This window comes from Lampetra planeri, chromosome 29, assembly GCF_965212315.1.
Source record: "Lampetra planeri chromosome 29, kcLamPlan1.2.h2, whole genome shotgun sequence".
NCBI classification, from domain to species: Eukaryota; Metazoa; Chordata; class Hyperoartia; order Petromyzontiformes; family Petromyzontidae; genus Lampetra; species Lampetra planeri.
In genome coordinates this window covers 11,357,464-11,382,704 of record NC_136135.1, presented here as the reverse complement: position 1 = coordinate 11,382,704, position 25,241 = coordinate 11,357,464, and the positions used below count along the sequence as shown (strand labels likewise).

Genomic DNA, 25,241 nt, shown 5'->3' with positions numbered 1-25,241 from the left:
TCTCACGTCGAAAGAGAACAGACACATATCTACACTTGTCGCAGGCACACTGTCTAAAATAGCGACTCTGGAAGGACATTACTTCTATTTTTTTATACGAAGCAATTTTTTTTAATGTTACCAGGTAAGGTCCACTGAGCTACATAGCCCATTTTCAGAAGCGACCTGGCCACAAATGATAGCTCAACGAAGTGGCTTATCATGTGGAAATTTATAGCAGCCAAATACTCTAAGCGCATGTTGCTAAATATGGAGGGAATAACCAGAAGACCAGGAGATAAATCGATGTGACCACGGGGATAACTCCAAATATACAGGCGTCAGGGTTGGGATCGAACCCACTACTTGCTGTATACCAGGCGAGGTAGTGAGCATCTCGTGTCCATGGCACCCCAAACTCGTGTCAGGAATCGAACCAAGGGCCCCTTCTTTGCTGGGCGGCACAAGTGTTACCACTGCGCCGCCCAGCTGCTGGGAGGCATGCACGTGTGGGCAGTGCCCAGTACCCTGCCGTGGTGCTCCTTGCACCAGGTGGACATGCCGTCGAGCAGCTCATCCGGCTGGTGGATGATCAGGCTGGGCCCCTGCACATGCGTCACACACAGAAGGGTACGGCACGTCTTGGGTCAGCACTTGCGTAAGTAAGCGCGAGTTTGCTTACATCTCGAGCATTGTCTCGTCTTCAGTATTCACGGGAGAATATTAGACGTGTTCCAAAAAATGTGAGAAGTTTCGTCTGTTGTATAACCACGTATCAAGTCAAGTGATTTCATGCTCAAATGAGCATTGAGGTGATGCTAATCTTTCATTTACAGGCCTGAGTCAGTGGTGGAGATTCCACGTTCCTATGGTCAGGGTGTTGTATAATAAATGTCTTCAAGGGCTGGGGCTGATATGACGGAGTGTGTTAAGCACACTGGAGTGGCGTGCATGCCTGTAATCAGCACTATGCAGTTGGTGGATCACTCAAACACCACCGTGTGCATGAGAAGCTCAACCTGCAAGGCCACAAGGTGATCAGCAGACGCCAGTGCAGGAAATCGGTTCCTCACCTATCCGTATGAATATTTAAGTGTTGACGCCTCATCTCATAATGCCTGTGGGTTCTCTGGGTCGATAGACGGGACTGTTAAACTCTATGAATTTACGAAATTATGGTACAAGCACCACATTACTAAAATTAATGATGTTTTCCATAATCTCAGCAAAACAACACTATTTTGTATTTGTACGACTTATGCTTTTCCTTTTACTGAGTTGTTTCTATCGAAATTTGTGTTATCAAGCCTCTTATTACAAATAATAAAAGCGCCGTTAACAAGACAGTTTCTGTAAGAGTCTGCGTTAACTCAATCACAAAATACTAATGAAGCAATTTTTAAAAACCGCGTTGTGTAATGAGATGTGACGTGTGCGCGTGTACAAGCGTGCCCTCTGCTCGGCACAACACAGGAGGCTAAAGAGGCTCCTGTGTGGCGGAGTTCAGCATGGCTGCCTACGTGATGTGCGCCGTCTTCTTTAAGCATTTCTGCATTTTATTATTTTAAACCCAACTGCGACACTAACGGAATTTAAATATTATCACGCTCGTGGCAAAGACAAACGTCTCGGGGAGCCTTCATGCACTGGTGGAAAAACTGTTTATTTTTCCAAATTAATGTAATGTAAGTATGCTAAGGTCTTGCCAGTTTTATACATTTTTGTTCATTTGCAAATGTGACCTTAAGGCTGCTATTATCTGGCCTTTTTGAGATACAACCAATCTATGGGACGTGCTAAATAAATGTCTGCACAGACGTCAGGTCCATTGAGCTCCATCCGAAGAAGTGAGTGTGGCAATAATGGAGACTGATCAGGCTACTTATTACAGTGCAGAACCAATAAATATCAGGTTGTATCAAGTATTCGCCTTTATTTCAAATATCGTGATAATCAACTCAAATGTACTCATATTTGTATACAATTCATTATATGTAGGGCTGAGCAGCCAATTGAATTTCCTTTTACCAACCCACACTGACCAGTGTGGTGAAGTATGGTCATACTGCCCCCACCATGGCTGATGTACCGAAACTATGGCCCCCAGTTCCCAGGGGCTCTCTATCCACCAGCCAATGTCTGTGCGAATCTGTCAGTCTATTTGCGAGTGAGTGAATCTCGATGGGAGTCCGAAGGTATCTGTGAGTCTGTGTATCTCTGAGTGTATTTGTGAGTCTCTATGCAAGTCCATGGGCATCTATGCGAGTCCGTGGGTCTCTGTGCGAGTCCGTGGGTCTCTGTGCGAGTCCGTGGGTCTCTGTGCGAGTCCGTGGGTCTCTGTGCGAGTCCGTGGGTCTGTAAGAGGCATCGGAAATGCAGGTGAAGGAGCAGGGGGTGCTAAGAATCACGAGGTACAAACAGGGCGCCTTCTGGAAAACCCCACTCATCGTCAATAAACCATGCTGAAAATGAGCCAATGGGGAAGGGAGTTAACAATTCTGCTGTGGCGAGCCCAGATCTCTATATTTTAATATTCATTTCATTATTTAGTGTGGGTTTCCTGATTTAGAATACCGGATAAAATTTTAATGAGTGGCACAGCCCTCTTTATAATTCATGGCAGAGTCCCATTGACATAACCCATTTGTGGCATGAGCAACAGTGCCCCCCAGAGTGGAACAACTATAAATTCAACAAGGTTAGAGCACCGCTACAACACCGCTGACACCTACACGATCGCCCGCCTTTGCAATGTCTCCCTTGAAAGCAATTGCATACACATGATACACTAATCCATTCTGCATAATACCTGTACATTGTCATGGCGAGACTGTGGGTTTGTAATGAGCAGACATTTTAACAGCAACTGCTCAAACAAGGACGGTGTTAGAGGGATACATTAGACTGTGGTTGCAATGAAAGGTATGATATGCCAGCCAGTTAGTATTGGCCTGTATGTTAAGCAAGTATAATGGATAAGCAATGCAAAACAGAACATACATGCCAAATGACAGCTGCTCTTAAATGCATGTAGCAGCAATTACTGTCAATAATGCATAACATATAGATGGCTTAAATGTTGCATTGGCACAAGAAGCAGTAAAACAATTTGTGGTCTTCCATCGCAGTAGGCAGAAACCTTAACTCACTTGCGCAATGATGTTGAGATTGGAGTCGGTGATGACACAAGCGATCTCAATAATCTGATCCTTGTCGATGTCCAGCCCTGTCATCTGAAACACACACACACAATGCACATTCATCACAGGCACTTGAACCCGGGCCAAACTGCACGTCCACTCCTGTCCTGTAGACCCTGGCAACACAGACACTGCAACCGTGCAGCATGGAAGCCGCTCACCAGGAGGCTAAACCTTGAGACACCACCTCCCTGGGATGCTGCGGATTGTCAGCCTATTAGGGGGGAGCAGCACCAAATTAGAAAAGTACAGAAATTACTGTCAATTATACTGGCCTTATGCACAGTGTATTAGAGACATCGGTTATCTTGAAAGCATGTATAATGCTTTTGTTTTTGGTAAATTACTCAAACTGAACCAATCAGAGAGAATACTCCTCAAGCCAGGCAATATGTTGATGCAGTCCTATAAAGATCACAAGAGTGCCTAATAGGAGGTAATTTTGCGCTCGAACCACAGCACACATTGCCGAGTTGAAAGGGCTAATGCATTCTTTTCATCTATTGCGCACAGTCCAAAACTGGGCCAGAATAAATTAGGTGCAAAGAAACATTGAGGATGGGGCTTTGACTTATCAATGGCTACTGGGCTGATGCCATAACAATCTGTTTACCCCAGATGGTAGCACAGGCCTTGAATACAAAGGTTATAGACCAGAACCCCAGCAAAGGTTCTGTTATTTTTACACATTATCGTCTTAAGACAGGCAGGAAAAAGTTTCCCGAGGCCCAAATAGGCTTTTCAAATACTTCTACTGGATCACACATTGACCAATTTGCTGTGTTATCCCTTCTTTCATACAGTTTATGTAGATGCAGTGAAACTACAATTTCAGATTCAGGCGGTCAAGCGAGGTAACTTGCGTCAGCAGCAGCGGAGTCTATCATCCCTGTTATGCCTCTTTCGTATTTGTGGACCAGGCCATGCATCGTTACACGTTGTACGATCTGTTCTGGATGACCACAGTCGCACACTACTGGAGAGTTTTCAATTTTCATTTTGTGCATCAGGTATCCGCATCTGCCATGTTTTGTGTGGATGCGGTTTAGGGTGCACCATGAGCATTACGGAAGATCAAAACCAGGCATCTTCTGCATTGCGTCTTTCATAAGGTTTTTGTTTGCGGGTGTATTATTATTACCCCTGTAGGTACCTTACTGCCCAGCAGATAAGTGTCTCACGCAGCCCCATCTATGTGATTCAGAGAAATGCATTCATTCATATGTGTAAGAGTTAACAGGCTTTGCACCCTGACTTAAACACAGAACACGAATCACTTTAACCAGCATTACTGCAACAACCAATGTATAATTAATCACTCCTGGGCCACAGACTGTAATGCATCATATAAAAGAGCAAGATGATACATTAATAATAACAGACTTCACGCCAAATTGATTAATGGCTTAGTGGTCATGAGTTGGAAGTTAACAAAATTTGCAATGATAATGATGTGGCCGGGTGGCCCAGAGGTCAGTGCTGAGCCGGCACCACTGAGATTCTGGGTTCGAATCCTGGCAGCTGCCCGTGATTTAACCGAGTTCTCAAGGGCAATGAGCCGAGGGTCTCAGCTCAGTCAACCAATCATCGCACAAAAACCGAGATGTAAAACTTCGTCTTGTGCTTAATTCTGATGCATGCCTGCTCTGGTTCTGGTAATTAAATTCCAGTGATTGTGCAGTGGTTACCGTGCTGTGTTATGAACCACGAAATCCGTATTGGATTCCCAGCCATGGTCAAAATCATTGGCAATCGATATTAGATCGTCCCTGCCCTCTCCCAGATTCACCTCCTCGTACTGACCGGCATGGTGAAGATTTAACAAAAATCCCCATGAGCGCCATAGCATGGGGAGGCCTTCATCATCCATTGTATCAACAATGGGTTGAATATTATTATTTTACTGGTAGGAACCACCTGGTTCCACCAGCCCACAGGGGGTTATTGTGTCCGTCCGTCGTGCACCCAAAAATGGGAGGGGTGGGGCTGGGTGGAGAGGGGAGGGTGGGGAGGGGCTGGGTGGGGAGGGGCTGGGTGGGGAGGGAAGGGGAGGGTGGGGAGGGTGGGGCGTGGGGCTGGGTGGGGAGGGTGGGGCGTGGGGCTGGGTGGGGAGGGGCTGGTCACCCCGTGGTGCCCTTATAAAACTCAACGTTTGACCTACTCACGGCGGCTTGTGCCCGGCCTCACAGTCGGCCATATTTGCGGAATACACCATGCCGCCATTGTCCCTGGCCATTGACCCTGGCCATTGACCGAGCAACCCAACGTTGCTACCAGCTCCCTCCGCAGGAATGTGTTTTATACTGGGGATATCCTTATTTCATGCAAACAGTTAAAACACCTCACATATTTTGCCGGAAAGGGAGCTTTGCTGCAGTTTTAATCCAAAAAAAACACAACAAGATGTAATTTGTGACAAGCACCATAAACAAGGGACCGAGAGATTATTCTCAGGCTGCAGCAGACGATGGAATCAACAACGAGGCTGCAAGCAGATCATTCCCTCGTAAAGGTTGCTGCAGGCTTCGAAGGGTGGTGGCCACGCGCTGGTGCCGTTGTTTGTGGATAATTCCAAGACACCTAGGCACCATCTCTGGTGTCAATGCCTCCCTCGTCTCTCCACGACAATTACCAAAGATATTTAGAAAATGGATGGCACAATTATGTCGCGGATATTACATCGCTTGATTTATCATAGTCCTGCGATATCGCAACCTCCCTATCTGCGGCCCAGCATGCGCGAGCAACACTGTCCACACAGACTTCTCGCGATCGGCCATTGGAACTGCTTCATCAACGACATTGGAAGGAATGTTGTGATATATTGTTAACAGTGGCCTTATAAACGCTATGACTCACAATGGAGGCAAGTGACAGTCTGAATAAGCAAGGCTTTTTATTCTCGAGTATATTTCAGTCTAAATATTTCCAGTAAGCATGCTATGTTCTTGTAGTATTTGTTTAATGTAGTGCCGCTTACGATGGTGGGAATTTCTATTTGAAATTTTGGCAAAGGTTTTTTTTTAGTGCTGCCACTGCAGCACTGCTGACGAGTCTCATAACCGTCAAGCCCAGCCTGCCGCTCACATCGTGCTCCTGAGCGTGCACGAAGCAATCCATTACTGCTGGGTTCTGGCATGAACGCTACTCGAGCATGAAGAGTGAGATTTTACCAAGGCAAGCAGTCAGGACCCTTTGAAAGCCGGCCACAACAATCAATGTCGCATTAACGAGTTACGTTAATGCAGCATTGATTTTACGCACAGTAAATAATTACAGGGGGCATCGTGGCAGAGTGGTTAGTGCACCGTACTATAAACCCAGTGACTGGCGAGCGATATTTTAACTGTTCTGTGGCCCCTTTCATCAACACGTAGTGACCTGCATGGTGAAGTATGATATGAAAAACCATGACAAACACGGTATAAAGGGTTCTTATCCAGCAGTGGATTGACAAAAGGTTAAAATCAAGAAGAAGCACTAATCTCTTGTTTCCCAATGCAACTAATGTTCAAGTTGGTATAATCATGGATGCACTATTCTAATTCATATATGCTCACATCATACACACAGATAATGTCGATGGTTACCTTCATGGGAAAATTAATGATACATCTAAACACAGCGGATCTTCAGTTGCAGTGCGCTATGAAATGAGGCTGCTTAGTAACAGCATTTGGTGGGCAACACTGACCCCCACTGACAGATTGTGGAATTGCCAGGTCACGACTGAAGAACTACAGAACGTACTCAATTCTACTCCTGCTCAATTCTTCTCGTCAGTTGATGATATCGAGTACTATGTTGCTGCTACTCATGCGTGTGGTGAACAACATCTTCATCAGCTATCGTCAATTCACTGCTGGATGAAGGCCTCCTCCAGCTGTTATCATCTCTCACAGTCCCATGATGTAACAATCAATATAGCTTGTGAACTCGAGCTGATTTCATTGCTCCATCTCCGCAGTACGGATCATCTCGGGCACGTTCCCACCCTTGACTGCCACTCCGTCATTAGTCTCGACCATTTAAATAAAGATATTATTTTCATTGTTCATAAAAGTGTGCTGGATAAAGCTAATGCTGATTTCTAAGTGGAATAATTATTGATGTTGGAACATTTTTTTTGCTTCCGATTACTTAAAAAACTGAAAATATCCTAGCCGACAATAGTGACATGCAATATAATTACCCTGAATCCTATTTAAAGCGATGCACACTGCACGGGTAAAATTTGACGTTTCCATCAAAAGTTGAGTTAAAGCCAATACACTAGAATGTCTGTGATGCAATATAAACCGTAATCCATCAACACCTCCAGTCCTAATTCACTAAAAATGGATTAAATTTCAGACGAATTAGATGTATTGAAGCAGCTTCAAACTGACGGTGCAATGAGTTTCAAAGACTTAACTGAATGCAGTAAGTAGTAATTTTCCCCTACAATGTATCCTATTGATTCCTGGTTAGCTGACTTCATTTGACAGGAATGTCCCTGCCTATTGCAGAAATTTCACCAGACTGCATGATACTAGCCAGCTGGCTGAATAAAATGTCACATTCTGATGTTACTCGTCTTAGCTCCATCTGTGTCTGGAACACAAAATGCAACAGGTAATAAAAACAAAATAATATTTGAAAACATTATTTCATACCTATCCTCTCATGACGTGATGCCGACAGCATGATTGCAATTTCACTTGGGAAATGGAGAACATTGATAAAACAATGAACACTGTCTCGCTGTGTGTTTCCTCGGAATTTCCATGAGCCACAAATATTTGAAATGTTTCACATCAAGACAGAATGACTCTGAAGTTTAAAGAGTGTCTTAATTCGTGACGACTTCTCTGTACAACCCGTTACACGTTGGCAATTCGGTGATGTGGATTGTACGATGCCACGCACACAATCTATACAGCGGCCATCACCATCATTAGCCATGGTCAATCCACTGCTGGATGAAGACAACCCCAAGCCGCCTTCTCACATGCTCCTGCGACGTAAATAATCCACCTCGCATCCCGAACGGATTTCCTCGCTCCATCTCTTCAACACATCCAACTCACCCGGGTATTGAATATAAAATGACTTGCACTGTTACCCCGCGGTTGGTTTAATCGCACCGCCACCTACAGCTGTCGCTAGTTGCTGCCCTTCCGTTTGGCTCTCGTTTTCACCTCGTTAATCGTCATCTCTTTCGACCCATTCTTAAACATGTTTCATCAACTACTTGGTCGCACCTCCGATGAGCACGGTTGGCTACGCAGGGCGCGAAAGAAGTTCACCACACCGCCACGTGCACACAAGCGCCTGTAAAGCCCTGAGACACCGTATGAATGGGCATAGTACAGCTCACAAGTGGTGGGGTAAAATGTGGGTACCCCCCCCACCTCTTGCAAGACGTCTGGCCAGCAGCGTGGGCCAAATACGTAGCGAGTACAGAGGCTCTGTCTATTCAGCCAGAGGCTCTATCTATCTACTCAGCCAGAGGCTCTATCCATCTACTCAGCCAGAGGCTCTATCCATCTACTCAGCCAGAGGCTCTATCTATCTATTCAGCCAGAGGCTCTATCTATCTATTCAGCCAGAGGCTCTGTCTATCTACTCAGCCAGAGGCTCTATCTATCTACTCAGCCAGAGACTCTATCCATCTACTCAGCCAGAGGCTCTATCTATCTATTCAGCCAGAGGCTCTATCCATCTACTTAGCCAGAGGCTCTGTCTATCTACTCAGCCAGAGGCTCTATCTATCTACTCAGCCAGAGACTCTATCTATCTACTCAGCCAGAGGCTCTATCTATCTACTCAGCCAGAGACTCTATCTATCTACTCAGCCAGAGGCTCTATCTATCTATTCAGCCAGAGGCTCTATCTATCTACTCAGCCAGAGACTCTATCTATCTACTCAGCCAGAGGCTCTATCTATCTATTCAGCCAGAGACTCTATCTATCTATTCAGCCAGAGGCTCTATCTATCTACTTAGCCAGAGGCTTTATCTATCTACTCAGCCAGAGGCTCCATCTATCTACTCAGCCAGAGGCTCTATCTATCTACTCAGCCAGAGGCTCTATCTATCTATCTACTCAGCCAGAGGCTCTATCTATCTACTCAGCCAGAGGCTCTATCTATCTACTCAGCCAGAGACTCTATCTATCTACTCAGCCAGAGACTCTATCCATCTACTCAGCCAGAGGCTCTATCTATCTACTCAGCCAGAGGCTCTATCTATCTACTCAGCCAGAGACTCTATCCATCTACTCAGCCAGAGACTCTATCTATCTACTCAGCCAGAGGCTCTATCTATCTACTCAGCCAGAGACTCTATCTATCTACTCAGCCAGAGACTCTATCTATCTACTCAGCCAGAGGCTCTATCTATCTACTCAGCCAGAGACTCTATCCATCTACTCAGCCAGAGACTCTATCTATCTACTCAGCCAGAGGCTCTATCTATCTACTCAGCCAGAGGCTCTATCTATCTACTCAGCCAGAGACTCTATCTATCTACTCAGCCAGAGGCTCTATCTATCTACTCAGCCAGAGACTCTGTCTATCTACTCAGCCAGAGACTCTATCTATCTACTCAGCCAGAGACTCTATCTATCTACTCAGCCAGAGGCTCTATCCATCTACTCAGCCAGAGGCTCTGTCTATTCAGCTGGAGTTCCCCCTAGTGGAGAATCTTTCGCAAGCATGTGCAGGGCTGCCTCTCTCCCCCAGCAGCATTATGGCTTAGTTGTTATTATAGCATCAAGATTGATTTCAGCCAGCCTGAAGGAGGGGGATATATTTTCCGGAATTCGGCCCCGGCTGCAATAAAGCACTGGTGGTCGTGGTGGTATTTGTAATCTGTGGAACATGTTATATCATACTCATACCGTACGACGCAGAATTGTGTTTATAAAGAAAGGTCTGGCTAAATCGGGAGGGACAGTCACATACAGATAACGTCGGGGTTTATCGTTGTAATTATAAACTGCAGTGATTTTGTGATCCTGTATTCGCCTAGGTAAATTTGCAGCAGGGCTGGACATTGCCTGCTCACACCACTGCCGTGTGAAGCTCCTCCACAAGAGGGAGGACCCACCCCCTCTCCTCATGCTCTGTATTCGGCCTACTCTTCCATGCGCGTTCGTCCCTGCGATGGGGGAGGCGTGAATGAGGCCCCCGGGCGCCCTCTCACCTCGAGGTCCATACACACCACGACTCCCCATCTCGGCCTCTCACCTCGTGGTCCACACACACCACGACTCCCCATCTCGGCCTCTCACCTCGAAGTCCACACACACCACGACCCCCCCCCCATCTTGGCCTGAGGTCCACACACACCACGACTCTCCATCTCGGCCTCTCACCTCGAGGTCCACACACACCACGACTCTCCATCTCAGCCTCTCACCTCCAGGTCCACACACACCACGACTCCCCCCCATCTCGACCTCTCACCTTGAGGTCCACACACACCACGACTCCCCCCCAGGCTCAGCCTCTCACCTCCAGGTCCATCCACACCACGACTCTCCATCTCGGCCTCTCACCTCGAGGTCCACACACACCACGACTCCCCATCTCGGCCTCTCACCACGAGGTCCACCCACACCACGACTCTCCATCTCGGCCCCTCACCTCGAGGTCCACACACACCACGACTCCCCATCTCGGCCCCTCACCTCGAGGTCCATCCACACCACGACTCCCCATCTAGGCCCCTCACCTCGAGGTCCACACACACCACGACTCTCCATCTCGGCCCCTCACCTCGAGGTCCACACACACCACAACTCCCCATCTCGGCCTCTCACCACGAGGTCCATCCACACCACGACTCCCCATCTAGGCCCCTCACCTCGAGGTCCACACACACCACGACTCCCCATTTCGGCCCCTCACCTCGAGGTCCATCCACACCACGACTCCCCATCTAGGCCCCTCACCTCGAGGTCCACACACACCACGACTCTCCATCTCGGCCCCTCACCTCGAGGTCCACCCACACCACGACTCTCCATCTCGGCCCCTCACCTCCAGGTCCACACACACCACGACTCTCCATCTCGGCCCCTCACCTCCAGGTCCACACACACCACGACTCTCCATCTCGGCCTCTCACCTCCAGGTCCACCCACCCCACGACTCTCCATCTCGGCCCCTCACCTCCAGGTCCACACACACCACGACTCCCCATCTCGGCCTCTCACCTCCAGGTCCACACACACCACGACTCTCCATCTCGGCCCATCACCTCCAGGTCCACACACACCACGACCCCCCATCTCGACCCCTCACCTCGAGGTCCACACACACCACGACTCTCCATCTCGGCCCCTCACCTCGAGGTCCACACACATCACGACTCCCCATCTCGGCCTCTCACCTCGAAGTCCACACACACCACGACCCCCCCCCCCCCCATCTCGGCCTGAGGTCCACACACACCACGACTCCCCATCTCGGCCCCTCACCTCGAGGTCCACACACACCACGACTCTCCATCTCGGCCTCTCACCTCGAGGTCCACACACACCACGACTCTCCATCTCGGCCTCTCACCTCCAGGTCCACACACACCACGACTCCCCATCTCGGCCCCTCACCTCCAGGTCCACACACACCACGACTCCCCCCCATCTCGACCCCTCACCTCAAGGTCCACACACACCACGACTCCCCCCTGGCTCGGCCTCTCCCATCCAAGTCCACATACACCACGACTCCCCATCTCGGCCTCTCACCTCGAGGTCCACACACACCACGACTCCCCCCCAGGCTCGGCCTCTCACCTCCAGGTCCACCCACACCACGACTCCCCATCTCGGCCCCTCACCTCGAGGCCCATCCACACCACGACTCCCCATCTCGGCCTCTCACCACGAGGTCCACCCACACCACGACTCCCCATCTCGGCCCCTCACCTCGAGGTCCACACACACCACGACTCTCCATCTCGGCCTCTCACCTCGAGGTCCACACACACCACGACTCTCCATCTCGGCCCCTCACCTCGAGGTCCACACACACCACGACTCTCCATCTCGGCCCCTCACCTCCAGGTCCACACACACCACGACTCTCCATCTCGGCCTCTCACCTCCAGGTCCACCCACACCACGACTCTTCATCTCGGCCCCTCACCTCCAGGTTCACACACACCACGACTCCCCATCTCGGCCTCTCACCTCCAGGTCCACCCACACCACGACTCTCCATCTCGGCCCCTGACCTCGAGGACCACCCACACCACGACTCTCCATCTCGGCCCCTCACCTCCAGGTCCACACACACCACGACTCTCCATCTCGGCCCCTCACCTCCAGGTCCACACACACCACGACTCTCCATCTCGGCCCCTCACCTCCAGGTCCACCCACACCACGACTCTCCATCTCGGCCCCTGACCTCGAGGTCCACCCACACCACGACTCTCCATCTCGGCCCCTCACCTCCAGGTCCACACACACCACGACTCTCCATCTCGGCCCCTCACCTCGAGGTCCACCCACACCACGCGACTCCCAAGCTCGGAAGCCGCCGCCGCCGTCGCAGCTGAGTGGGCCGCGCTCCTGCGGGCGTGGCGCGCGAATGGAGGCGCTTGGGTCTCCCCATGCCCACGCGAAGCGGAGACGGAGGTGGACGAGGTGGAGGTGGAGGAGAGGGCGCCATGGGGAGCACTCCGACTCGCCGCCGCCGCCGCGGCCCGCGCCGTCATCATCAGCACCGCAGGACGCATCGGCGAGGAATCGATTACCGGGAGTCGACTGCGCTAGAATCGATATCACGCCACGCGGCCCCGCCCCACTCCTCCCCGCGTTAGCGAGTGCGGCCCGAGCGGCTCGTGGGGGAGGAGGGGGGAGCGCTGCCGCGGGAGTCGATCCTGCGCGCGGCGATTCCTCACTGAATAAAAAAATAAGCGATTCGGAATCGACGGCCTCGCGTCGCGCGCCACGTGGTGACTGTCGGCTGCGGAGAGCTCCGCCCATCGCTTGCAGCTCTGAAATTGGCGAAACTGTCAATTAGATTTTTTTCTCGGAGAAAAAAATGAATGAAACATTTAGGTCGTTGAAAACATCAATAGACTTTACGCTCAATTTATTTCCAATATTTTTCTGTAAAAAAGGACATAGACACGTAAGCAGAGAGGGGGGGGGGTAGAGAAATCAGCATGTCAATGAGAGACCTGGCGCAACAGCAGGAAACAAAACAACAACACGAGGGGAGACAGAGAGAGAGAAACCACACTAAATCAAACAAACTTAGTGACATTTGGAAATGTAATGCAATGCAACACAGAGAATCGGTCAACACACAATTGACGCGTGGCCTGGTTGATTACGTTCTCCCAAAGATTGCTAAATTAGAAGTTAAGTGTGAAATTTGAGAGAGAGACCAAACACAGACACGGAGACACAAAGACAGACACACGGGCAGAGAGAGAGAGACACACAGAGAGAGACACACAGAGAGAGACACACAGAGAGGGAGACACACACACAGAGACACACAGAGAGGGAGACACACAGAGACACAGAGACACACACAGAGACACACAGAGAGAGAGACACACACAGGCACACAGAGAGAAAGACACACAGAGACAACACACAGAGACACACACAGAGAGAGAACATAAACTTAAAACCTCCCCGTAGAGGTGGTTCAAACTTAATTTGGCGCTTTCGTGACTGCAGGAATTACCACTCTTTGGTTCTTTCGGTAAAGTCACGCAGAGAGAGAAAATAATATCTAAGGCCTCGACACAGAGGCGTCGTTTCTGTGTGTCTCTGTGTTGTCTCTCTCTGTGTGTCTCTGTGTTGTCTCTCTCTGTGTGCCTATGTTGTGTGTCTCTCTCTACTTGTGTGTCTGTCTGTGTGTCTCCCAGAGCCGACCTTTGGGGGCCCTAAGCAAAATTTGGTTGGAGGCCCCTTTGATGTATGATTTTTTTCACCCACTAGCTAGCAGTGACTCTAGGGGGCCCTCTGCTGGCCACGGGGCCCTTTGCAATTGCAAGGGTCGCTGAGTGGCTGGGCCGGCTCTGGTGTCTCCTGTTCTGTGTTTAGTCTCTCTCTTAAATTTAGCAATCTTTGGAAGAACGTAATCAACCAGGTAGGGTGGTGACGGCTGTGTTAGCCGACTATATGTGTTGTATTACATTATATTTCTAAGTTTGCTAGGTTTTGTTTTCTCTTTCATTTGTACCTGATGATGATTGCTTGTGTTGTAATCGAAACGTCGTGTGGTATTATTTAATTCATTATTTTCTCTTTCAACGTCACTTTACCGAAAGAACCAAAGAGTGGTCATTCCTGCAGTCACGAAAGCGCCAACTCAATCCTAGATTTGAAGCTTTCGTGACTGCAAGGAGTCATACTCTTAGGTTTTTTCGGTAAAGTCATGTAGGTAAAAAAAAATATTAATCGAAATAAAATAATAAAAATGAAAATTGATTAAAAACATAAGAATTAATGAAAAGAAATACATTTTCATTTATTTTTTTATTAAATAATAAAAAAAACATTTTAATACTACATTAAAATATATCAATTTTCATTTATTTATATTTTGAAATAAATTTACATTTATTATTATGTTTCCCCTACGTGACTTTATTGAAAGAAGCTAAGAGAATGCTTCAACTTCTTGGTTCTTTCGGTAAAGTCACGTAGAAGGGAAGTAATAAAATAATAAAAATAAAACATAATAAAATAATATAATAATATAATATATATTTTTATTATTTTATTACTTCCCTTCTACGTGACTTTACCGAAAGAACCAAGAAGATGAATCCCTGCAGTCACGAAAGCTTTAAATCGAAAAATAGAATGCTTCATATTCTCAGGTTTTTTCGGTAAAGTCACGTAGGTAAAACATTAAAAGTAATGAAAGTAAAATAAAACAAAACAAAAATAAAAATAAAATTCACGACGTTTCGGAGGCAACACAAGTCTCCGTCATCAGGTGGGACCGTCACAGCCAGATTAGCTGCATCAGCTAATCTGGCTCACTTGATGCAGCTAATCTGGCTGTGACGGTCCCACCTGATGACGGAGACTTGTGTTGCCTCCGAAACGTCGTGAATTTTATTTTTATTTTTGTTTTGTTTTATTTTACTTTCATTACTTTTAATGTTTTACCTACGTGACTTTACCGAAAAAACCTGAGAATATGAATCATTGCAGTCACGAAAGCTTCAAATCTAGAATAGAATGCTTCAACTCAAGTTTCGGTCACGTCACGGGTTTAGTTTTACGACAGCCCCCCCCCCGCCCTAACGCTTTACGACCAATGGCATTGCTTTACGACCAATGCAGCTGCTTTACGACCCAGGCTTTACGGCAGGCTGAGGACCCTCATGGCGGCGCGCGTTCTGTGAGGCCTGCGTCGCAGATTCCCCGCGCGCGGGACGAGGACGACGACGAGGAGGAGGACGGCGACGACGACGATTTGGTGGTGGTGGTGGTGGTGAGAAGCCGGAGAGAACGCGAGGTCGACCCGAGGCGAAACATGGGCTCGAGCGATGATGTGGACCGCTGCCTCTTTGTGGGCAACCTGGACCCGCGCGCCACTGAAGAGGTCCTCTTCGAGCTCTTCCTGCAGGTGACGACCCTGGAGAGGTCGATTACACAAAGACGCGGTGTTGTTGTTGTTGCTGCTGTGGTGGTGGTGTTGTTGCTGCTGTAGTGGTGGTGGTGTTGGGGGGGGGGAGGTGGCCCGGGGGGAACCAACTCGCCCGAGCCTGTAGCTCCGCGGGCGCGGATCATCGTGAGAGGTGGGGGGAGATGCGCGCTCCTGCGCGGTGTGCCGCGGCATTGAGGATGTGTTATCTACTCATCATACACACGCTGTTGATGTGTTATCTACTCATCATACACACGCTGTTGATGTGTTATCTACTCATCATACACACGCTGTTGATGTGTTATCTACTCATCATACACACGCTGTTGATGTGTTATCTACTCATCATACACACGCTGTTGATGTGTTATCTACTCATCATACACACGCTGTTGATGGTGTTGATGTGTTATCTACTCATCATACACACGGTGTTGATGTGTTATCTACTCATCATACACACGCTGTTGATGGTGTTGATGTGTTATCTACTCATCATACACACGCTGTTGATGGTGTTGATGTGTTATCTACTCATCATACACACGGTGTTGACGGTGTTATCTACTCATACACACGGTGTTGATGGTGTTGATGTGTTATCTACTCATCATATACACGCTGTTGATGGTGTTATCTACCCATCATACACACGCTGTTGATGGTGTTGATGTGTTATCTACTCATCATACACACGCTGTTGATGGTGTTGACGGTGTTGATGCTTTATTTGTTTTTAAGTTGTCGCGCCACTAAATTCGGCGCAGGAGAAAACACGGCCGCGAAGGCCACGATCATTCGGGTTCGCGTATCATCGGAGGTCGCATTATTCTACTCTAGTCATAGTAATGCATAACAACACGAACAATAATTATAGGAGCAACTGTTCTGCGTGCAGGTAACGCGCCTTGGGTACGACACTAATGATTATTTATATGTTGAACTTTTTTCGCATTGTACGTAGTCAACCGCGCTAATTGAAGGTGCCGGGGAAGGACAACAAACTAAACACAAAAAGCTGTAAAGAAATAAGTTTGCAATCTGGATTTAAAAGTGGTTAATTTGTGGAAAGCACTGTGTGTGTAATGAACATACAAAGCACTTTGTATAATCAACTGACGTGATAAAATACAATATCAACGGCAGTTATTATTATTGAAAGTTGATTCGTCAATCAACTAGGAATATAATCGCCTTTAATGGTGATGGCCAATTAAATGATCATCGGCATCATCAACCACAAACTTCTAAATGGTAACTAATAGAAAATATACGAATGACATCAATATTATTGATATTCTTTTGGTCTTTCGGTGAAGTCACGTAGATGGGTTGAAAGAAAAAAAAAATCCTTTATATGCGTGGCGGCTAGAGTCCTCTCGTCCTCTGGCTTGAGATGGCTGCCACCTATGGGTCGGATGATTGCCTGCCACCATTAAGCAATTGGTAATTAAATATAAAAAAAAAAATTCCTAAAAAGTGTAACATTTTGGGAAAAAATTTTCACGAAAAGAAATTGTCACGCACAACGAGTCTGTGTGCAAAATGTCAGCTCGATTGGATCACGGGAAGTGGGTTAAAAAACGACCGAAAGATTTGCACGGTCGTAAGCACGCAAGCAAGCAAGTGAACTTAATATAAAGGATTTAATTACTAAAAACTACGACGTTTCGCTTGCAACACAAGCGATCGAAACGTTGTAGTTTTAGGTTATTTTTAGTTATTTTATTTCTACTTATCTACGTCACTTTACCGAAAGACCCAAAGAATATGAATTCCTGCAGTTACGAAAGCTTTCAGTCAAGAAATAATGATAATATGGTTTTCCCCTTTTTTCTGGCAACAAAACAGGTGTTAAGATGTTAAAACACCAAACTGAAACCTTTTACAAGGAATCATGTCTGCATTAACCACAATACTTGTGGACAGAATGCAAACAAAAACACACTGATAATATATGCATTGTCCTTGAAACTGATTGGTTCACCAGAGACGGCTTTCTTATGAGCCTCGTCCTCTGGTCTAACACATAATTCCTTTTAAAAGGTTTCGGTTTAGTGTTTTAACATCTTAACACCTGTTTTGTTGCTGGAAGGTTTGTCACGTGAACAAAACGTGCCAATTCGTTACGAGTACAGCACCCCGGTGAGTGTGTTGCAGAGTAAAACCCGCAACATTAACAATGATGCCGGTTGTAATAATTACTGGCGAATCGTCATACTCAGATTGGAAACGTTGTGGATTTACTCTCCAGCACACCGGTGTGCTGTACGAGTAACGACTTTGCCATGTTCTGTTTACGTGACAAACTTTACTAATTGGCGGTGTCGGGTGATGGCGGGTTTAACGACACATTTATACTTACACGAACTAACGCAAAAAAATCTGTATTATGGTGAATAATTACTATTGCTAAAATATTTACCGTACATAGTTATACTCGTAATAAATAGTATTTTTGCTCGTTTTTCCACGCTCAAGTTGAGTGAGCAGTCGAGAACCGTGATCATGATTTAAAATTGAATGCCCTCACGCTATCCCTATTTTGATTGACACAATTTTCTAATGATGATTGGTGATGTAAATGTTTTGAATTAAAGTACAAAATCTGTGCGCGTTGAATACGGTCTCGCGAAATACACTTGTCCATATGCGCGCATTGTTATAGAATTTCAGTCTGTCTTCCCGTCTTTCATACTGTATAGTACTTAATGATCGCAAATTCGACAATTAAACACGTACATAAATATCGCCTTGTTTTAAATGGCATTTGACGACTTTGCAGTCGGCATGATCGTTATTCTAATTGTAATAGCCGTGATGCGAGCTATCAAACTCTCATTACGTAAACTGTTGTGTAGCAATGCGCAGGCTTTCACTTATTGTAGGGTCAAGGGTTGACATGGGCAGCAAAGCCATTGTCATCTCTACAGGATCATACATAAATTGTTCAAAAACAAGCTTTTCAATGCACGTAATTTTATTTGCACTCTAAAGTACAGAATAAATTATTTTGACCCCGGAATTAATCACATTTGATGTGCTGAATTAAAGTGGGTGGCTTGCATAGAGAAAATGAAACATCGACAAACGTGTTTTTTTTCCTGCATTTTTTTCGTTTGTAAAAAGGCCTCGGGCATCATCAGGAAATAAAGCCGAGAAGTACAGGAGTCAAAGACAAGTAGTGTGTGGTGAACACTTGAGATGATAATTAATCAACACACAACTTAACTCAGAAAACCACACTTGGATCAGAATCATCACGAACATGATCATCTAAGTAATAATACGCTTGTTAGTGTGCGTTTTTATCTGTAACGCACCGGGGTGATGGCACGAGAGATTGGGGTGAAGTGGAGGGGAGTTGAGATGCTTGTGTGTTGGGTATAGGACAACTGTATCGGGATCAGAATATTTATTTACTCTGGAGGAATCCGATGAGCTATAAAGCTCTTTCACAGATGTCCAGTATTTTCACAAATGCCCAGTATGATGACATACAGAGACTCGGGGTTGGTGAGGACAAAGGGTTGATGACATTAATCAACACGTTACTTTCGTATACTCGAGTTGCGATACTGTTCAGTGATGTTATCACGTGTGCGTTTCCTCCGTGCATTCTGACGAGTGTAGGCGGGTCCCTTGGTCAAGGTGTGGATTGCTAAGGACAAGGATGGCAAGCTGAAGCAGTTTGCCTTCGTGACGTTCAAGCACGAGGAGTCGGTGCCATACGCCATGAGCCTCATGAACGGCATCCGCCTCTTTGGACGCGCGCTCAAGCTGCAGTATCGCACAGGTACGGTCTCCCAGGCAGACGGATGTCTCGCCTCACTCCTATGGACTGGGGCACCACGGTGGCAAGATGTTAGCCGCCTTGCCTGGTATGCAGGAGGTCGTGGGTTCAATCCCGACACTGACGCCTGTATATTTGGAGTTTGCGTGTCTCTCTGCCTGTGGTCACGTGGATTTTTTTCCAGGTCCTCGGGTTTTTCCCTCCACATTTAGAATCAACATCACGCGTTCAGAGTGTTTTGGCTGCTATAAATTTCCACATAATGAACCACTTCAATGAGCTATCATTTGTGGCCAGGTCACTTCTGCAAAAGAGCTATATAGCTCAGAGGGCCTTAGCTAGTGAAATAAAAAATAGTTTAATAGTCTAGATTTGAAGCTTTCGTGACTGCAGGAATCCATAGTCTCTGGTTCTTTCGGTAAAGTCACGTAGGTAGAAGAAAAAATAATAAAAGAAAACACGACGTTCCGGTCGCAACACAAGCGTCCGTCTTCAGGTGAGAAAATGATCTGCTGTAGTAGCTTTATATAGGCACGGGAGGTTGTCGTCGTCCGATTACTAATTCGAGCTCCTTTACTTGATAATTTTTCCAGCCCCATCCTTCCCTTCATGCCACAACCCCCCCTCTCCCCCCTGTGCCAGCCCCCACCCTTCCCTGCACGCCCCCCCTTCTCCCCCCTGTGCCAGCCCCCACCCTTCCCTGCACGCCACAACCCTCCCCCCCTCTCCCCCCTGTGCCAGCCCCCACCCTTCCCTGCACGCCCCCCCTCTCCCCCCTGTGCCAGCCCCCACCCTTCCCTGCACGCCACACCCCCCCCCCCTCCCCCCTGTGCCAGCCCCCACCCTTCCCTGCACGCCACAACCCCCCTCTCTCCCCCCTGTGCCAGCCCCCACCCTTCCCTGCACGCCCCCCCTCTCCCCCCTGTGCCAGCCCCCACCCTTCCCTGCACGCCCCCCCCTCTCCCCCCTGTGCCAGCCCCCACCCTTCCCTGCACGCCACAACCCCCCCCCCCCTCTCCCCCCTGTGCCAGCCCCCACCCTTCCCTGCACGCCACAACCCCCCCCCTCTCCCCCCTGTGCCAGCCCCCACCCTTCCCTGCACGCCACAATCCTCCCCCTCGTGAACTCCTACAGCCACGACTCGACAGAACTCCCCCCCCCTTCCCGTGCCTATGTAAAGCCACAACAGCAGATAGTTTTTTCACCTGAAGACGAACGCTTGTGTTGCGACCGAAACGTCGTGTTTTATTTTATTATTTTTTCTATCTCCGTGACTTTACCGAAAGAACCAGAGATTATAATAGTTTAATAGTTTTGAGGGAAATGAAATGCAGGACTTCGTACTCCTCAATTTCAAACCTGCCATAATAGCGAATTTTTGCAAGTTTATATAATTATCAGAATCTTTATTTATGCTGGAGGAATCCGATGAGCTATAAAGCTCTTTTTCACAAATGTCCATTAAGGGGCAAGTCAGAACGATACAACAACAAACAATACAACAGCACAATAGTGCAGCAAAGTATAGGAAAGGTAAGCAAAGCACTTAGAAGTATCCAAATAAAGCTAAACTATTTCTATCTTACTCTAAAGTGAAAAAAACTCAACACATTCATCAACATCAATATCTCTGCTATGAAGGGATTGCAAAAAATGTATCGTTTTATGTAATGTTTCATAAGAAAGGAAATGGTATTGATGAATTGTGAGTTTTCTTATTTGTGCTTTTGCATGACAGCCAATGTAGTCTCGTTATTTATTATAATTTTCCCCAATTTTAAGGCTGCTAGTGTGTCCGAGACAAGCAGTTTAAATATTCAATTGGGTGGCGATAACACATGGGAAACGAGTTTTGTGTCGGCAAAAAAATCTCCATTTGTGGATTTGGCCTATAGGAGTGATTGATTGCGGTGGGACTTTTGGGAGACCCTGAAAATATTTGCACCATCGATTGGTTCATGCCGCCTTTGGGCTGTGGATTGCAGGGAGCACTCATTTCAGTGAAGAGAAGGCAGAGCTGTGGGGAACCGGTCACAAGCAGGAAAATACCAACGGAGCAGCCAATCCATCTCTCAACAGGTGAGGCTCACCATCTAACAATGGATAAATAAACACATGATGTATTACAAACAATATGAACCAAATATTGTTTGTTCTTTTGCAAGAGCGACCATTACACCAACAATTGTGAACTTATATCTGCTGGATCATGTTGTCATTTACACATTTGCAACAGGAAATGTTCAACGTGGACAATGCGCTTCTGCGGCCGTCTTGAACGCTCTTCCGATATTTGGAAGCCATTGGAGCTGTGCACGTTTAAATCTAGATTGAAAGCTGATTTCTTTAAAACTGCTTTATGTGTTTAGTTTGTTGTCCCGCTACCGCACCTCCGATTAGCACGGTTGGCTACGTACGGTGCGAAAGAAGTTCAACATTCATACAAATGGCCTCATGTGTTTTAACACAGTTATCATTTCCAGGTACAATGGGAACCCAGCCAATGGAAATGCGCTGCATCCATCGTACTTTTATCAGATGCCTTTGTCAAACCCTGCACAACACTTGCAGGCTTCGGTGAGTAACATAACTGCTGATACTTGGGTACCCTTCATATGCCGCTGCAAAACTTGAGTTTTTAAGACTCGGCTATGTGGCTCGAACGACTTAGTATGTCTGCTATGTGTGGGATTGTCCGTGTTGTGGGTAGCAGTTGCGCACTGGTCAAATTGGCACACGGACATAATCCTTACATCATCAAGAGTCCTAGCCACGCACAACACGAAAGCCAATTGGCATTTGAACATGGCATAGACACGGCCTCGAATGAATACCAGGTCCAGTGGTGTTGCCACTGTAGTCACTAGTGGAGGGTGTTGTGATACCCCCAAGTACCTGGGTTTGCACACTTCTGTGAGATATACAGAGATATTCTCTGCCTCATTACATGACACCAGTGCCACATTTGAAATATATTTGGGAGGGAGGGGAGGGAAAGTGCAAGGGGGGGGGGATATTAACAAGAGTATATCATTTATGGTTCTAGCTCGACCATCCCTTGATATACTGTGTGGTCTTAATTTGCATTGCTAACAACACTTTTCCTTGACAACAAGACTAATTTGGGGACCGTTGTCCTTCTTTTCTCCAGGTGAGCAACTTTAACATGCCTCAGTCCAACAGGCAGCAACATGCTATTAGCTACCCCCTACAACACCTTCAGCAGCAGCAGCTGCCGTCGCAGGCCGTGCTGGGCGAGAATGAGGCTCGTTTGTCGACCAGCGGTGGTGGCAGGGCCGTGGGAGTCGGTGAGCAGCAGAGACGGAATCCCTCCGACGCTTGGGGATGGCAGAGAAACCAGTGGGCCCAGCCTGCACCCTTCCACTACCAGCAGCAACATCATCAATCATACCAGCAACAGCAGCAGCATCCTTATCAGCAGAGGCCACCATTTCAGCAGTGGCGTGGACCTATGTACTAGGTGGATGCATGTGCTTAGGTTGTAGCGAGCGTGTGGAGTTAATTTGTTAACCGTTGCCGCGTGGCTACTGAGAACTGCTGTTTCCAGGCCTGTCTTCAGCCACAGACAGGCGAAAGACCGCTCTTTAAAAAATGTAAACAACTCAGGTGAGAGCATCTTAGTTTCACAGTTTCGGGAGCTTTTTCCATGTCATAAATACCGAGCTCTCTGTTAAATACCTTCGGCAGCTACTTGGAACATTACAGATTTTGGGAGGATTTTTATTTTTTATTTTTACCCAAAAAAAATTTCGTCCAAAATGTGATGAATTTTCAATAGAATTTAAGCATCCAGTAAGGTTTTTTTTGCTGAATATTTGGTGTGATATCCTCCTCTTAGTCTTTAACCTTTAATATTCAGCAGAGTTAAGTGATGCCAAGCTCGCCGCTCCACATACAATAGCAATGTCCTCTGCTCAAGAATACGACCCAACAGTACAGCAGTATAACTGTAGATGGCAGCATCTCTGGGCAGAGGCTATGGTTTGATAAATCTTGTGTTATTCAGTGTCATACAGGATATTGTATTCAGCAGCTGTGTCTGCTGTGCAGTAACCCTCGTTTGGTTGTGTACGTCTCCTATGGAGGGGTGGTACACAAGTGAATTTGAGAATTGCTGTGATTGGCTGTCTAAAATTGGTCTTCCCCCGTTGACCACGGTGCAATTCCCCCAGTGTGTGCAAGTGCACATGCAGTTGACGCCGATAACGTTGGCAGCATGTGTGACGAGTACACAAAGAACTGACACCAGCTCTTGGTGCCCAAGCTTCTGGCAACATTTGTTATTTTGGGAAATGAACACCATTGAGCACCTTAATCAGGCCACACACAACCCTAAGATGCGTTTTACTGGAAGTTGGCCTGGGACGGTGCATTTCATTCACACTCGCTTGACAAAAAACCCAGCCAGCCTGCCAGTTTAAAAAGTTTTATGCAGCGGACTTGCTGTTTCACACTTCCATGCCAGAATAAGTATGTGGCTGTGAACTGTTGGTATCTTGTAGAACACAACTTTGTTAATTTTATACAGTTTATGTACAAAAGTAAAAAAAAATGTGTACAAATGTACAAAAATGTCGGGTTGTTTTTTTAAAAGTTGAGTTTGAATACAAACAGCAATGAGAGGGGAGAACCAACGTTACATCAGACTCAAAACGACTCAGGAACCTTTTGAGCGGAGGTGTTTTCCAGAGGATTATTTTCAAATACGCCACTGATGTTGAGTCATACTTGGGCATCTTAAATTAAATAAAAGCCAGCATGGAGATGCTGTTTTTCATTTTATTTGAAGTCATAGTTGATTGTGTACAGTGTTTAAAGATGGTTTAAATTGAAAAGAGGAACGTGACAGCAGTATTCTTTAAGTGTTGGTAATTTGTAGTTTTTATCATGCAAGGAACACATTCGAGTCAATTTAAGAGGACAACGTTTTAGTTTGGCAGGGGAATTCCTCAAATTGTCACATTCATTTTAAAACATTTACTCCCCATATTTTACTCTAAACAAGAACATACATTGTTTTTTAAAATCGGTATTCGATGTGTTTTACCACATTTTTTGGAAAACAAGTATGACCATAAAACGATATTTGAGCAAAAAAATGGAGATTGTGATTTTATTTGATGCATTCGTTTCCATTTTCCTGATAATTAAGCTGGTCTATTTTGTCTGCCATATGTGTACTCTCATCTTTGCCACGAGTCATAAATAACAGCGACTGGAGCCCCATGTATTCACAAAGAACATCGGTGAGGTTTAGCTGCAATGCAGAGCCTCGGCACGCTTGGGAGTTAATTTCAATGACAATTGTAAATCACACACGTTGGGAAATAACGTGATTAAAATCCTGACTTAAAGCTTTCGTGACTGCAGGAATTCATATTATTTCGGTAAAGTCACGTAGATAGGTTTAAAGAAAATAAATAACTACGTTTCAATCGCAGCACAAGCGGTCGAAACGTAGTTTTTTGTTATTTTATTTGAACCTATCTATGACTTTACCGAAAGACCCAAAGAATAAGTAACGTGATGTAAGCGTGTTCTGGCGTGTTGTGAGTTAACAATGCTCCGTGATTGCTCATTTGCAAGCGATTGGTGTATTAATTGGCAGTGGTTCATTAAATAGTCTTAA

The 25,241-nt window shown here is 46.7% G+C and overlaps 2 protein-coding genes across 2 annotated transcripts in view; one reads left to right on the top strand and one right to left on the bottom strand.

The window, feature by feature from the left end:
* The window catches only part of REXO2 (RNA exonuclease 2), a 34,976-nt gene extending 21,926 nt beyond the window's left edge, over positions 1-13,050 (bottom strand). The window contains exons 1-3 of the mRNA XM_078608256.1: positions 12,668-13,050; positions 3,129-3,212; positions 507-584 (exon numbers count right to left, since the gene is read on the bottom strand). Coding sequence (XP_078464382.1) covers positions 507-584; positions 3,129-3,212; positions 12,668-12,910 — 405 coding nt within the window. The 5' untranslated portion in view covers positions 12,911-13,050. The remainder of the gene's footprint in view (positions 1-506; positions 585-3,128; positions 3,213-12,667) is intronic.
* Positions 13,051-15,453: 2,403 nt separating this feature from the next.
* LOC144728667 (uncharacterized) lies at positions 15,454-24,711 on the top strand. The gene is made up of 5 exons (XM_078608253.1): positions 15,454-15,777; positions 19,432-19,594; positions 21,577-21,670; positions 22,075-22,168; positions 22,743-24,711. Exons 1-5 carry the CDS (start codon positions 15,466-15,468, stop codon positions 23,070-23,072), a joined length of 993 nt encoding a protein of 330 aa, XP_078464379.1. The 5' UTR covers positions 15,454-15,465; the 3' UTR covers positions 23,073-24,711.
* The last annotated feature ends 530 nt before the right edge of the window (positions 24,712-25,241 follow it).